General features: G+C 41.1%; 1 protein-coding gene across 1 annotated transcript in view; it reads right to left on the minus strand.

Annotated features, from left to right (window-relative positions):
• Positions 1 to 331: 331 nt before the first annotated feature.
• The window catches only part of LOC137653914 (uncharacterized), an 89,913-nt gene continuing 76,742 nt past the window's right edge, over positions 332 to 13,502 (minus strand). Inside the window, exon 6 of the mRNA XM_068387542.1 lies at positions 332 to 474. Coding sequence (XP_068243643.1) covers positions 332 to 474 — 143 coding nt within the window. The remainder of the gene's footprint in view (positions 475 to 13,502) is intronic.

A 13,502-nucleotide genomic window follows, 5' to 3' on the forward strand; every position in this document is an offset into this window, starting at 1 on the left:
AAAGTAACCCCTTGGGGGTTAAGGGTTGGAAATTTCCAAAAACCCTGGGGGTAAAAGGGTTAATGATAGTGTTTCATTTAATCAAAATTTGCAAAACTGTGCTAAACTTTATCTTTAAAAATTTTCAGGTACAAAGTAAAAACTATAAAACCTAGATGGATAACCCATGACCATAGTGAAAGACTGAGTAAAGGACCTTTTAATATTTTGCAATAAGTCCAAAACAGAGCAGTCTATGTATTATGTATTTAGTCACTTCCAAAGTGTAAATATAAAAATTAATTTCAACTTGAAATAACAACCTACATGATATCAAATGGTCTATTTCCTGTTACTTCAGGACACCACATCCGTTGTTAATGAAATAAATTTTCATCCAACTTACCTGTTCAGCACCTACATCAAAGTGAAGACGTGCCAATCTTTCTTGCTGTTCTCTTATGGCTTCCATCTGACGCAGTCTTGAATCTTTACCTGATTTATAATACAAAAACTTAATCAACATTGACAATTAGTCTTGCAATTATACTTCCTTACATCACATATTTTCACTAGATTTTTTCCCGTACCTACATAAAACAAAATTATACAGCTGAGTATATGGATACTTCAGGGTACCAGCAGTATGTCTTGATAATTATTGACAATGAAATACTTTAAAAATATCATTGCAAAAGCAACGTTTACTTTTCAAGTCTAATAGTATATTGAAATCTGACACCAATATGTAACACTGGTATCAATTTCCTGCATTTGATCTATAGATAGTTATTAGAGTATTTTTCAAGTGTGTCAACTTACTTAATGCTCTAAACTCATAAATCTAGGATGAAAATAATTACATTAGTAAGATTTATCTTTTTGTCCAACAAAAAGCAATGCTAAATATAATGTTAACAACAATTTAATCAACTTATTCTGTACATTATTATTAGATTATCAAACATCAAATATCTCAACTGCACTACTTAGCAAACCTTCCTAATTCATAAATAATAACTATAGGATTAATTTTTGGCAAAGGAGAAAATTGGATTGAAAAAAGACAGCTGGACACTTGAATAAGAAAAGAGACATAGAATAGATTAAAAGTAAAACACAACCCACTTAAGTTAACAGTGATTGCTAACAAATATTTAGTACTGCCTACATAGCTATATACAAGACTAACTATATGCAGCTACTCCTGTGAAAGATAGGAATAGACAACAGATATTCAATAAGAAAAATAAAAATTCATATTTCTGTCACATCTTCAAACATTTGGAGGTACTTTGTATTTTTCCTTCCAATACAAACTTAGAGGTATTTATAGGGATATTACTTTCGGTGAAGCTGAAAGACAAGCCATAAGACCTTTAGTGAGGAATAATCACCAACCAGCTAGTTCGTAGGAGGGGGTGGTAGCCGGCTATCCCGCTGACACTCACACCTGGGCTGATCACCCACTTTGCTTGCAGGCAGGACTTCTTGGGGGACAGGTGCTGGCAGGCCAATCTGTATAAATAGCTTATGGTTTGTTTCATTTGGAAAAATACAAATTACCTCCGAATTGGTCATTTGTTGTCACTCTATACAAACTTTTGCTATTTAAAGGGATGACTTGACCCTTAGGAGGGAGAAAGTCCTTACCAACTGGCTCTTGGCATTGACCCAGAATTTTCTCCACATATCAGATTGTAACTGGTAGGAACCCTTGCACCTCACTAAAATATTGTGCAAAGCACAACTACTTTAGAAGCCTCCGCAAGCTGTGTGCTTGTGACACTAGCAATGTGACTGGTCTAGATAAGAGTTCTCCGAGTTATAGGATCCTTTGAGAGTACGTACCATAGACTCTACTCAATCCTCCCTCACAAGAGGTATTGGGGATGCAATAAGTATTATTTCTATACCAGGTTACACAAGGGAAATTGTTCTACCAGCAGACAGCAGAGGTCAGCTTTGCAGAGTACAATAGATGCTGTTACCCCACAGGGTGGAAGATCGAAGAAACAAAGAGCCAGTCATTCTTTGTAATTCATCCCGAACTTGACCATGGTTAAACTCTGCCCTTCCCTATCTCCTTGTCCAACAAGGGGTCTCAGGTTTTTCAATCAATTATTGTGTAGCCACCACAGGATCCATGAAGAACATCTCCAAATTCCTGTGGGTCACATCTTACAGGAAGGGGGCGGTGAAGGTCATTTGACGCTTCTACACGCTTGCTGATAAGGCCTGCGTCACAGAGTAGTCTTATAAAATGCTAGGGTGTACTCCTGCCCCTAACGTTATGAGATCTCGGTCTCTTCTATGAGAAGGATCAGGATTCAATGCTCGGTCCATGAACTTGCAAATCCGAGCCAAACATGTTCTTGGTGACCCACCTCTTAACCTTAACTGACCTGACGAAGGGTGCTGACACTCGGGGGCAAGCCCTTGTAGTTTCCTTGAGGTAGGGCTTCAAGTTTCTCTTTGCCATAGTAACCGTTGATCTGGATCATTGGTCATCCTGTGAAGGACTCCCAGAATGAAGGGTTTGAATTCTGGGATATGAGCTATCTGAAACAAGGTCGAGTATTACCTACCCCATCGCTGTGAATGAAAGGCGTTAAGGGCAGCCCAAGGGGTTTAACGACTCTTTTGACCAAAGCCAATACAAGTGGGAGACCTGTCATTGGGGTCAGGTGGACATCTGCTTCTTGGCGTCCTGGGTCGTAGGTGGGCCCCTTTGGGGACCACAGGACGCGAACCCTGCCCAATGGAGGATGTCTCCCTTCCGACTAGGGGTCTGTTGGCTCAAAAACTCCATATGAAGAGGGGCAATGCCGATGTGGAGGATAGGTTAATTCCTTTTGGTCTGAAGGCAAGGCTCAAGGACTAGCAGCGGACTTTCATGACCAAGAACGTAAGATGCTTTTCTCACGAAGGTAAACGAGGAAATCCTCTAATGCTGGGATAGTAGCATCCCCTTACATGATACCAACTACAGCCCACTTGGCCTGGATAGCCAAAGCCGAAGATCTAAGCAGGAGAGACCAAACAGGCAAAGGAGGAAGATTATACCGCGGATGGGTAAGGAAACCACCGTCTGCTGCCGCTATCAGCGATCCTTCCTGCATGCAGGAAGATTGCTACCCAATGGCTGGTGGAGGGGTTAATCCCTAGGCAAGGGAGTGGGTGAATACCTCTCTTCGCTGGAGGATTCCTTCGAATAGGAGACTAACCAGTGAAGGAAGTCTTTTCTGTGGTCGGGAGAGGCACGACCAACATCTACTGCTGTAGTTGCCGATTCTCCCAACAGCAGGAGGATTGTTGACCAGTGGTTGGAGGGACTCTCCCTCGCAAGGGAGAGTCCCAGAACCTAGAGGCGATCCCCTTGGCCACACTTTCTGTTTCCCATCCACAAGTTTCAGCTCAAGTTGAAGGTCGACATCGGGTGTTGCCTGAGAAATGAGCCGAAGCTCAAATCCGAGTTCTCCTCGAAGGGGGTAGTACCCCTTGTCCATAGGAAGTCTGCCCTCATCTATGGGAAGTTTAAGAGACAGTACTGTTCGTTCTCTGACCAGAGCCCAGAAGCCGGGTGGTACAGCATAGTCCCCCTTTCTAAGTGTAGTGGTGGCCGTTATGGTAACGTCCCTGACTGGTAAACGTCAGTCTGGAGTTGGAGTCCCACTCAAACTCGTTAGTTTCTTTGGTCACTGCAACCTCACAATCCTTGTGAGCTAAGGATGAGGGGTTTGGGGGAACCACAGGGGTATCTGTTGAGTCATCAGCAGTCATTGCCTGGCTCTTCTTGATCCTAGCTTGGGTGCTGATCATATGTATATATATATATGGTCAGTCTCTACGGCATCCTCCTGCTCGATAGAGCAATGTCACTATCCCTTGCCTCTGCCATTCATGAGCGGCCTTTAAACCTTTAAAATCTGGAGGGATTGTCCAATCCGAGGAAGAGCCAAGGAAGTCGATTCCTCGGCAGAGATTTTTGTTTGTCAACCATCTTCTCAGGTACGACTCCTGCCCGGGTCTCATAGAGACCTGAGATAAAAAGGGGATGATCCTACTCCTGCTCCTACTCTTGCCCCAGAACAGGTTGGATTCGAAGGAATCCGCTGAAGGCAAGATGAGCCCTAGTGAAACGGTGACTTCAGACATAATCACTGCTGGCTGAAAGTGCTTCTTGTAGAAGGAAGAGACTCCTGTCATCCTCCTCCTAGGAGCCCGTTGATCTGTGGAAAAAAAACTTCTACATGACGATGATGAATCCAAGGGTACCTGTCTCTGATAAGGAAATCAGGCTATCTCTTGAGATTTACTTCACTCCTCCAATCTTGTTAAGTTTGGGGAAAACTCTGGGTGTTTACAGTCGGCCATCGAGTCTGTTAGGATCAGTATGCCGTAACAGAGTATTCGGAGGATAAAGCCGATCCTGACAAACCAGGTTAACATTTACGTAAACCTTTCCTTGGAAACCTACTAGAAGGTGTAAGATACTTCCTCGATGACGGCATTCCGGAGTTTACTGGTAGAACGTACCCAGGAAGTCCTGTGACTAACTGCTTGTTTGACCGTATGCCTTATGCTCGCCAAACAGTTTGATAAGCTAACTTGTTCCAGGAGAAGAGGACGGACCTGGAGACTATCTATGGGAGAAACTGACTATTGAGGCTCGGAGAGACCTCAATGAAACACGTCGTTCATCAAAGACGTAATGCATAAGACAGGTGTCCGACTGGATGTTCGGATCACGAAGGTAAAGAAAAAACTGACCTCACACTTCCACAGGTGGGAGGAAGAGAAAAAGTGTATTCTCTTGTAGCTGAGCTGCGATTCTCCGTACTTGTTGGAAAGAGATGCGTACTCCAAACGCATAGAAGGGGACCCGATACAGGGCAACCTACTTGAGGACAAGAAAACAGGGAGTTATCTCTTGGATAAGAACATTGATGGCCTCTTTCCTTGGTGAAATGAAGGACAAGGAAGTCCACCTCTGCACTAGAGCAGCTACAACTGGAGAAGTACCATTTCTACAACACCAATCACTGTGATGTTCCCGGGTGGTCATCCATCAAACTACTGACCAGACCCGACATTGCTTGTCTTCGCTGATTGGAAGAGACGGTGTTTTAGCATAGTACGGCCACTGACAGGGCGAACCTCGGCTGCGGGAGGGCATCATCGGCAGAGGATTGAAGGACAAGACAAATGTCAAGCTAATTGTTGGCTGAAGATGCTTCTCCGGAGGAAAATTCCGCTGAGTTCAATCCCCTAGAACAGCGTGAAGGAAAAAAAAGGGGGATAACCCCACGAGTTCATGTCTCTTGATGCAGATAAGATGGGCCGAGGAGAGGATTCATGGAGTCAGCCCAAGAACCGTGACAGAGATCCGACACGTTCTTGAACTTGTGGAGAGAGAGGAAGGAAATACCCCTAAGGGATTAGGTCTACAAGATTCATACAATCATCGGAGAGGAGGCAGAGGAGAGTGGTCAGAAGACGTCTATTGTGGCAACCCCTATGTAGAATTATGTTCTACCTGCCTGGTGACGGTGAATAGATGAGGATACCTTTGCAATAAAGAAGCTCTATTCAATGAAGTTGTTGACTTGTAAGGTAACCATGTACAGCAAGTGACCAAAAGGAAGAGACGGAGAAAAAGAGGCGACCTAGTCCTTTAGAAACACGGTCTAATGAAAACGTTCATAAGGGACAAACATTTGAGAGCGCTGACGAGATCTGGCAAGCTAATGAATGCATCGGGAAACCGATACCACTGCACTTGTGTGAAACAAAAAGTTCTTAGTGGCGAGTAAGGTATAGTACTAAAGCACAGAGGTTGACACTTGTGCTTTACCCCTTTCAACGATGGTGAGTGCTGGATTAGGTTCCAGGAGGGTAATGTGTGCTAAAATCCCTCAACAGCATGTCCTCTAAAGTGATGAAGGAAGCCAAAACAGTAGAACGCTCTGCATACGACAAAGAGAGCAGGAGGGTTTCACTGAGAAGCAGACCACATGCATGTTGTGACGATCGTAGCTGGAAGAGATCTGCGATCCTTACAGAGATCACCATTGAATGAAGTAAGAGAACACAGCCCAAGGTTTAAGGCTTCCAATACCCTCCGGTGGCTGTCAATGATTCTACCTGCAAGTGCGAAGAGCTTTCGGAGGTTGCTGGAAACCAGAAACCTGGAAGAGAGCTAATGAGCGATAGCGCGTTGACAGGCGGCAAGCTGACAGGCGATGAGGTGATCGTGAATGCTGAGAAGCTAGCGAACGACGCGGAGCTGGCAAACAACAAGGAGCTGGCAAACAACAAGGAGCTGGCAAACAACGAGGAGCTGGTGATCAACGAGGAGCTGGTAAACAATGAGGAGCTGGCGAATGATGAGCTGCCGAACGACGAAGAGTTAGTGAAGGCCTAGAGGCTGACTAGCGGACAATGAGCCAGGGAGGGGGGGAGTCCAGGGAAGCGGGCGAGTGATGAGTGCATGCTGGCTGATGGTGAGACTATTGATGAGGATCTTGCTCTGGCGAGGGGTGAGAGTCATGGGGTGATGAGTGACGATCATGCGACAAACTCCAGCCCGCCGCAGCTGGAATGACTATCGCCTGAATCTGAGTGACAAGCAGCTTATGAATGACGGGGGTCCGAAGGCGAACATCTGGCAGGTGCTGGAGAATGACGATCGACCCAGGCGCATGACGAGGGCCCAAAGGCTAATGTCTGGTAGGTGCAGGAGAAGATTGTCAGTCCTTAGAAGGCCTGAAGAGATGAATCCTATCGGCAGGGAAAAGAACGTCTCAAGCGGCAAGGAGAAATGCTCTCTCGAGAAGAGTGACAATCCTCTTGCTTGGATCGTCAGCGGCAGCAAGGTCCCTCCGCAAAAGAAACCTGCTCCAAAGGCATCAGCGGAGAGTTACGGTGGTTTTTACATCTCTAAAACGGTGGCTCAGCATGAGGGAGAGCGTAGTCTTTGGCAACGAGTTTGCAGCTGCTGCAGTTTGCAGTATGGGCGTTGATCCATCATTGCATAAAGTAGTGCAGTGTAGAGTGCTATAAAAAAAGTTAGATTACAAACAGTTATTTCAACTTTATTACTGAAGAAAAAACAATAGGGAGAGCAACCTAACCCGCAAAACAGGAAAGGTGTTCCCCACAAAGGATCTGCCGGTCACCCGAATAACAAGGAGCAGCAGCAACGTCAGTGAAGAAGAGCATGAACGAAGTCAAGCTCTGGGTAGGCCACAAGAGGTCTTCCTCCGAAGAACTTTGTTACTGGAGCTCTATACAAGATTTGTCATAATTGTATATACTCTCTCATTTATCACATAATAAGCTGCATTTCCATGTTTATTTGTATTACTGCTGATTATAGAATAATTTTTTTCTAAAGTTTGCTTTAATCCCCAATGTATTTCATTCTAAACAACCAAAATGTTTTTCCATTCATTGGTATGGGGTTATATATCACCGAAACACTCTCGTATACAATCTTGGAAGAGAAATATTCAACAATATCTTACATGTATAAATTATGCCTATAGCTTCAATAAAGTTATTACACTAGGAAATCTATTATATCATGCATGAAAGTACTAAAGCAACATGCCTAGGCTACTAAGCCTAGCGTAAGCCAGGATCGGTTACCTAAATCGCCGAAACTGAAAATTACTAACGGCATCATATAAAGAATTTCCAGTAGGAAAGCTAAATAGCTAGATTTATTAAAGCATAATGACCGGGAACGTCGCTCTGGCTAACTAAATGACTCGTGCATAGCGAGCGACAGCGTCCAGGACGCCTCCGGTAGGCAACAGCTCTTGTTTACGTTAATATAACTTTTGATTTAATTCAAAACGACAAAAGCTTACATTTATACACAGTAAAGATAATACTCAACTTTCCAGAGGCAGAAGAGAAAAATTACGAGAGAATCACAAGGGAAACACCGAGTAGTAGAGCTACGCGATAAGGAATAAAGATGGCGCCATTGATGACGTCATATACACACTCGAAACGAGGAGGAGAGGTACCTTAATAACGGCTCTCCTTTCGTTTTCGTTTTTCGTTTTCTTGCTACTTTTCCCCCCTCGAAGCGTTAAGGTAAAATTCTCTGGGAATATCACCGTAGTCAAATATACCCTAGGAAGCTACCCTAAAGGAACTTCAAACACAACGACATGGCCTGAGCCCAAATATATATATATATATATATATATATATATATATATATATATATATATATATAGATAGATAGATAGATATAGGTAGGTAGGTAGGTAGGTACATACATACATACATACATACATACATACATACACACACACATATATATATATATATATATATATATATATATATATATATATATATATATATATATATATATATATATATATATATATATATATATATATATATAGTATATATAAATATGTGTGTGTATATATATATATATATATATATATATATATATATATATATATATATATATACATATATATATCATATATATACACACATATATAGTAGAAAGGCGAAGGAAAGCAGATACTTCAACATTTGGACAGTTTATTGCTGAGCTTTCGGGATCAACATTACCCATCATCGGAGCTAAAAAAGTGAATTTAAAACACAAATCAATAGACAATTACGTCAAGTCAACGAAATTCAGTTAAAAAGGCAAGAATTATAAAAAATACATCAAAATATTTAAAAAATGATGTGAATGAAATATACTAAACAGTAATAAATTGAACCAAATACATCAAATTAAAATTAAAAAATTAAATGAATGGTATAAGAAATGAGCAATATCAGAATCAGAACAAATACACAGAAAACTTTAAAAGAACAGTAAAAGAATTCACAAAACATAATAGATATGGAAATCAAAGCAAAAATACACAGAAATAACCTGGAATATAAGAAAAAACAGACAAAATAAAATAAAAAAACTCCGGATAAGAAAGAAACGCACCTAGTATGGAAAAATCCAAGACTGAGACATGGAAAGACGGTAAGGTTTAGACGTTGGAGCGTATAATTAATGGTATAATTAAAGCTCAGCAATAAACTGTCCAAATGTTTAAGTATCTGCCTTCCTTCGCCTTTCTACTATATATGTCGTCGTGTTGGAAGTTCTTTCAGGGTAGCTTCCTAGGGTATATTTGACTACGGTGATATTCCCAGAGAATTTTACCTTAAGGTATCCAGAATTCTAACTCCTGGAGCGAATAACCCTAAATATTTCTTAACGGGATATCGCATAATATCAAAGTACGTATTCTTGACACGCCACATAGCTATCTTCACCCTGAATAGTGTTAACGCTTCGAGGGGGAAAAGTGGCAAGAAAACGTAAAACGAAAACGAAAGGAGAGCCGTTATGAAGGTACCTCTCCTTCTCGTTTCGAGTGTGTATATGACGTCATCAATGGCGCCATCTTTATTCCTTATCGCGTAGCTCTACTACTCGGTGTTTCCCTTGTGATTTTCTCGTAATTTTTCTCTTCTGCCTCTGGAAAGTTGAGTATTATCTTTACTGTGTAAAAATGTAAGCTCTTGTCGTTTTGAATTAAATCTAAAGTGATATTAACGTAAACAAGAGCTGTTGCCTACCGGAGGCGTCCTGGACGCTGTCGCTCGCTATGCATGAGTCATTTAGTTAGCCAGACGTTCCTGTTCATTATGCTTTAATAAATCTAGCTATTTAGCTTTCCTACTGGATATTCTTTATATGATGCCGTTAGTAATTTTCAGTTTCGGAGATTTAGGTAACCGATCCTGGCTTACGCTAGGCTTAGTAGCCTAGGCATGTTGCTTTAGTACTTTCATGCATGATATAATAGATTTCCTAGTGTAATAACTTTATTGAAGCTATAGGCATAATTTATACATGTAAGATATTGTTGAATATTTCTCTTCCAAGATTGTATACGAGAGAGTTTCGGTGATTTAGGTAATCGATTCTCACCGCGCCTAGGCTAGTAGCCTATGGGGCTTTAGTATACTTTCACACACTTCCCCGGTTGTTCTTTTCTCCTCTGGAGATCTAAGATCAATCCCTTTTCTCTCTGAGTTAAGCCTAGGCTTAACCCTAGTGGTTTTAACTGGATAGTATTCAGGTAAAACTATACTCGGGTGTTTCTGTCCTGGTTCTGTAACCAGAGTGACTGGTTTTTGGGCTCGGTCAGAACATCAGAGTATTCAGTCTGGGGTCTGTAACCTCCTGGCATAGAGAATAAGATTCCTTTGCTAGGTTAGGTACAGACATAGGAGGTTTAGCCTCCCTAGACCACATCTGAAGGTTTCTGTACGAGATGATTCCTTCAATCTGTGGTCTAGCAGACTAGTCCTGTGTTGTTATTCTCAGGCTGGAGTATGAAATTTTCCATTGCCTAGCGAAATAACAGCACCAAACTTCGTTCTTGTATTAAGGGAGGTGGCAAGTGCTGCCAACCTCCCTCCTTATTAAACGACCCTAGGCTAGGATGAGCTTTCTTGGCCACTGGGGTAAGTCTCATACTAGAATGAAGTTTGTAGGACCCTTTTCTCCTCCCACCTCTGTCCTTTGGTGATGGCCTAGCCATTACAAACTCTTGGCCATCGTTCTACATCTGTACCTAGAGTAGGTTAGGATGTGGGACTGGCCCAGTCTTCTGCCGGCCGGCAGAAGCCTACTCTCTGTCAAGTGAGCTTCAGACATCCCTTGGTCTACCATCCATATCTTCTGGTAGAGCCCGGCATGCTGTGGATGGAAGGAAGCCTGAATGTTACATTCTCCCTTTCCATATGTTCACTCTTTCTGGATGGAAGGCAGTAAGGCAGTGCCGCCTTACAACCTTGCATCCATGCAGTTCTCTTGTTAGTGTATTGTATCTCCTAACCCGGCTGCCGGCTTAGTGGCCGGCAGCCGGGTGGGTGGAAGTTCTCTGGTTCTTAAATAACTGCCGGCCAGCACAGGTATCACCTGCCATGCCCGGCTGGCAACGGCAGCACACCATAAGATCTGCCGGCTACTATGATTAGTGGCCGGCAGCCGGGGTGCAGCCGGGTGCCGACATATTTTCAGCGATCTGCCGCCCAGTATTTCAAAGGTAGTATATCTTTGAACTATACTCAGGTACTTGCCGACATGCCGGCTAGTACGTGCCGGCCGGCATAGCAGTATATGATATACAGTGATCCCTCGCTACTTCGCGGTTCGACCATCGCGGATTCACCACTTCGCGGATTTTTTTCATAACGCATGTATATACATATATCGCGGATTTTCCGGAAATTTCGAAAATACCGCGATGTGACCGATGGTGCGAGATTGGAGAAAGTAAGGAAAATTGAATCATGATTGATTTTCTATATAAATGAAACTTTGAGGAGCAACAAAGATATCATTTGTTAGAGAGATAGAGAGAGGTAAGGAATGGGAGGTAGTGAAAAGTAGCCCACAGAGAGAGAGAGGTAGAGAGAGAGAGGGGTAGAGAGAGAGAGAGGTAGAGAGAGAGAGAGAGAGAGAGAGAGAGAGAGAGAGAGAGAGAGAGAGAGAGAGAGAGAGTGTGTGTGTGTGTGTGTGTGTGTGTTGATTTAAATGTAATAAACAAAAAAATTTGATAGGTTATAACACATTGGTGCTTATGTAATATCAACTGTATACTGTAGACGGTTTGAATAAGTTAAGAAATGGTATAAACGATACTTTGTTAGTGTATTCGTACACTCTCAAGAGCGGCAGCTAGACGTCAGCTGATCTAATCACAGCCAAAAGTAAAACAAAAAGAAGTCAACAATACTCTCGATTTTTAAAACACACCCGAAATTTAAAAACAAAAGTACACGCTTTCTTAATGTGCAATTAACTATTTAAAGAGTAGCAATTTTCTAGAATAAAATGATGTTTCCCAAAAAATAGTGGTTTGCTGATGAAATCGGATGCCGTATTTTTAGCAACGATTGAAATGGATGTAAACTCGGCATAATTTTTTCGTTTCGTATTTAATTGACACTAAGAAAACTAATTTTAGTTTCTTCATCTATATGTAAGTATTGTATAACACGAAGAGAGAGAGAGAGAGAGAGAGAGAGAGAGAGAGAGAGAGAGAGAGAGAGAGAGAGAGAGAGAGAGAGAGAGAGATGAATCAGCTGTTGTAATCGAAATGCCGTGTTTTTGTTTCGTGAGAATTTCATCGCCACGACTATAACAACAACATACTGTACTGAACTTTACAGTATTATACAGACTACTGTAATATGATAAAGTAAAATATTTGTAATAACCTATTTTATATGAAATGGGGCTATTTTTTTTTTTGTTTAAAATTTACATTTACGTATGTAAAACAACTCTCTCTCTCTCTCTCTCTCTCTCTCTCTCTCTCTCTCTCTCTCTCTCTCTCTCTCTCGTAAATTGTTTTCCTGCTTTGCTACGTATGTATGATTTTATATAGATACGGTAAATATTTGTAATAACATATTTTCTAAAAGCTTTTACGGTAATATCATTATTTATCAATTTCATCATGCGCGTTAAATTCCTTCGTTTGTTTACTGAGGGTGGTTGTTTACTGAGCGTACTTTATAACGCCGTCGTTTCAGGCGACGTCATAAAGAAAAACATTTCATTTGGAAGTCCTAAGAAAAATAAAGTAAAACATTGGTAATAACAAAATCAACATACTGTACTGAATAATCAATATAATCGATGCAAAAACTAACCTATACACAGATGTGTAAATGCGTTTGTTTCTTCATTATGATCAGAGATAAACTAAACAAAACATTGGTTGCCATTTTTTATCGTGCTTTTTGGCGTGTTTAGGAAATGCATGATATAAAATCGCCTTTAATATTTGTGCCTGTTTTAGTTTAGGGTACTGTAGTACATGCATTAAGTGTTCTGTACATTAAAGGGTAGTTTGTTAACAGTACTACGTACAACGGAAGGTTTTAAAAGTCTGAATATACATGTTAAATAAATACGTAAATATGGTGTCACTACTTCGCGGATTTTCACCTATCGCGGTCGGGTCTGGAACCTATCTACCGCGATAAACGAGGGCTCACTGTACAGTAGCCAGTATTTTTGCAGTATAGTACATGTTGTATCAAGAAAACTTCAGTTTAGATTATACTGTAACACTAAGATTTTTCCAACATACTTTGTGTTGTCTTGTACAGCCTTTTGATGAGACCGTACAGTATAAAGGAAGTGAGTTCTTTCTTTATTAAAATTAATATTCCTTATATTAAAACTTTATACAGTGATACCTCTACATACGATCTTAATTCGTTCCAGAAACTGCTTCGTATGTTAAAACGATCGTATGTTGGAGCAAATATTACCATAAGAATACATGGTAATTCATTTAATTCGTTCCTCAGCCTAAAAACCCATAATAAATCCTTAATAAATGGCTACACATAATTACACATTACATTAATACAATATAATAAATACATACAAACCAAAAAAAAGAATAATAATAATGAAATAAATAAAAAAGGGGTTTTAATGTAAC

Source organism: Palaemon carinicauda, chromosome 15, assembly GCF_036898095.1.
Source record: "Palaemon carinicauda isolate YSFRI2023 chromosome 15, ASM3689809v2, whole genome shotgun sequence".
Taxonomy (NCBI): domain Eukaryota; kingdom Metazoa; phylum Arthropoda; class Malacostraca; order Decapoda; family Palaemonidae; genus Palaemon; species Palaemon carinicauda.